Source organism: Cebus imitator, unplaced genomic scaffold (assembly GCF_001604975.1).
Source record: "Cebus imitator isolate Cc_AM_T3 unplaced genomic scaffold, Cebus_imitator-1.0 Scaffold599, whole genome shotgun sequence".
In the NCBI taxonomy this organism is placed as follows: Eukaryota; Metazoa; Chordata; class Mammalia; order Primates; family Cebidae; genus Cebus; species Cebus imitator.
The window spans coordinates 267984-270994 of NW_016107914.1; the positions used below are offsets into that span (position 1 = coordinate 267984).

Genomic DNA, 3011 nt, shown 5'->3' on the forward strand with positions numbered 1-3011 from the left:
AAAAAAAAAAAAAAAAAAAAGGACTTACGTACCTGCCTGCCATATCTATGCGGTGACAGGTCAGAGGGCCCTCTAGCTGTCCCCTGTCCTGCTGTACTGCTGCCCCACAGGCTTGCTAGAGCCAAGGTCCTCAGTCACCCTGCCTGGGTCCCTGGCACATTAGGGGGCACATTAGAGCCCTCTCTGGGCTCCCGTAAAGGTAGCTGGTGTGGGGTGGGGTGGCAGCCCCGTCCCCCTGCCCCCTCATCCCACACCGTCCTGCCATCCCAGCATTTCCCACCAAGGAGGATCTTGAGCCACGGGCACCCAGCAGCGGCCCTGGCGGGACAGGTCCATCCAAGGGGAGGGGAAGGGTAGGAACGAGCGCAGGGGTGGGGCCCCAAAGCCCCGCCCTCAGGCCCAGCGGAACCCTGAAGAGGAGGGGGTGGGTGAGCCCGGGCGCGGCTCTGTCAGCTGAGTGACAGTCACGGGACCTCGACCAACTCTGTCTGTCTTCCTGGAGGAGAGGGAGGGATGAGCAAAGCTCTCCGAGCACAACAGGCCAGTAGGGGGGCGCGTGGGGGGAGTGCTGTCTTGGAGGGTCGTGGGGTTGGCGAAGTCTGAAGCCCTGTGTGGAGGTGGGGGGATCCCTGAGGGCTAGGTCCAAGGCTGGGGGGCCTAGGTCCTACATGGGGGCTGCGTCTTCAAGCCCCAGTTCCCTTAGGATATGGAGAAAGAGCGGGAGACTCTGCAGGCCTGGAAGGAGCGCGTGGGGCAGGAGCTGGACCGCGTGGTGGCTTTCTGGATGGAGCACTCCCACGACCAGGAGCACGGGTACTTGGCGCACTTCCGGAGTCCTTCCCGAGCCCCCTGCTCACTCTCAGGCCCCTCACATTTGCTGGCCCCAGAGGGGCAGGAGGGGTAGGGAAGGCCCCTTCCAGGCTCTGCTAACCCTGCACTCCTACAGGGGCTTCTTCACGTGCCTCGGCCAGGATGGGCAGGTGTATGATGACCTCAAGTATGTGTGGCTACAGGGGAGGCAGGTAGGGTGTTCCCAGCCTGGAAGCTCAGGCCACAAGGCACAGGGCCTATCACCTCAAAGGGCTCCTCCCCTCACCCCAGCTGGCCGCTTCAGCCACATTCCCTCCTTCCTCCCCGTACTCCGCAGGTCTGGATGTATTGTCGCCTGTACCGCACTTTCGAGCGCTTCCACCACGCGCAGCTTCTGGACGCAGCAAAAGCAGGTACCCACTTCCTGCCTATCTCCCAGTGACCCAGTCCATGTTTACTCAACAGGGCACATGTGCGGAGTTCCTAGATCTGCACATGTGCGGATCTCATGCTTCTAGAAGGGTCTAGAAGCAGCGAAGGACTGGGGAGGCTCAAGGGTGGTGTGTGTGGTATGCCGGCCTTACTCCTGGCATGCCAACCCCCCAACCTCCAGGTGGTGAGTTCTTGCTGCGTTATGCCCGGGTGGCACCTCCTGGCAAGAAGTGTGCCTTTGTGCTGACTCGCGACGGCCGCCCGGTCAAGGTGCAGCGGACCATCTTCAGCGAGTGTTTCTACACTATGGCCATGGACGAGCTGTGGAGGACCACAGGGGAAGCACGGTACCAGGTGTGTGAGAGGAGGGCTGCTGAGGCGGCCACTGGGCCTAAGGGTGCCCCTGAAGACCCCACCCTGGGACCCTGCCGTGGACACCTGATGCATTCCCACTCAAGACGCAAGTCCCCTCCCACGGACCCATCTTCCAGCCAAATCCCCTTCACCTCTGACCGCTCCCTTACCATAGGGGCCCAGACAGAGAGGGCTCTATCCACGACCTGCCCCTAACCAGGACGAGGCTCCTCCCTCCGCCCTGGGCTCCTTGTGCTGCCAGACCCTGACCCCACAACCTGGGAAGGGCTGTACCCCCAGACTGGGATCCCACAAGGCAGGGTGGGGCAGATCTGCATGCTAGGCCCCGAGAAGGTGTCTTTGGAGTTCAGGAGAGGGATCAGCTCTCCCACCCCAGGGCCTCAGCCTGGGCCTCCCCTTGCCTCCCACACCCCCAGACGGAAGCTGTGGAGATGATGGATCAGATTGTCCACTGGGTACGGGAGGATGCATCGGAACTGGGCCGGCCCCAGCTCCAGGGGGCCCCAGCCGTGGAGCCCATGGCAGTGCCCATGATGCTGCTGAACCTGGTGGAGCAGCTCGGGGAGGCGGACGAGGAGCTGGCGGGCAAATATGCGGAGCTGGGGGACTGGTGCGCCCGGAGGATTCTGCAACATGTGCAGGTAGGGGACTCCTGGGGAGCTAGGGTGGCAGGAGGCCCTCCACTCCTCCACTCCCCCTCTCCCTGGGGTGCCCTGGGGCTTGATACACCGGGAGAGACAGAGATTAGGGGAGGTCCCCACCTGAGGAAGGTGGAGGGCCCGAGGGTGGGAGGGAGGGTTTGGAACCCCAGGCATAGTCTGACAGCAGAAGACCCCCCCACCAAGTCCCTCCCAGGCCTCTGGGTCGTGAATCCCGCCCTGTCTTTCCCCGTTCAATGTTTCACCCTCCTCTGCTGGAAAGAATCAGGCCAGAAGAGAGGATTAGAACTTCGTAGGCCGGGGCTAGGTGCTGTGGCTCATGCCGGTAATCCTAGCACTTTGGGAGGCTGAGGCAGGCAGATCAGAGGTTCAAAACCAGCCGGGCCAACATGGTGAAGCCCCGTCTCTACTAAAAATACAAAAAGGTAGCGGGGCGTCGGAGTGCAATCCTATAATCCTATAATCCCAGCTACTCAGGAGGCTGAGGCATGAGAATCGCTTGAACCCAGGAGCGAGACTCTGTCTAAAAAAACTTCTGGCCAGGTGCAGTGGCTCACGCCTATAATCCCAGCACTTTGGGAGGGTGAGGCAGGTGGATCATGAGGTCAAGAGATCGAGACCATCCTGGTCAACATGGTGAATCCCTGTCTCTACTAAAAATACAAAAATTAGCTGGGCATGGTGGCACACACCTGTAGTCCCAGCTACTTGGGAGGCTGAGGCAGGAGAATTGCT

General features: G+C 61.2%; 1 protein-coding gene across 1 annotated transcript in view; it reads left to right on the plus strand.

Moving 5' to 3' along the window:
• Window positions 1-406: 406 nt before the first annotated feature.
• The window catches only part of LOC108294736 (renin binding protein), an 8658-nt gene continuing 6053 nt past the window's right edge, over window positions 407-3011 (plus strand). The window contains exons 1-6 of the mRNA XM_017516667.2: window positions 407-540; window positions 704-813; window positions 947-1022; window positions 1148-1223; window positions 1424-1596; window positions 2034-2258. Of these exons, the coding sequence (XP_017372156.1) occupies window positions 514-540; window positions 704-813; window positions 947-1022; window positions 1148-1223; window positions 1424-1596; window positions 2034-2258 (687 nt within the window). The 5' untranslated portion in view covers window positions 407-513. The remainder of the gene's footprint in view (window positions 541-703; window positions 814-946; window positions 1023-1147; window positions 1224-1423; window positions 1597-2033; window positions 2259-3011) is intronic.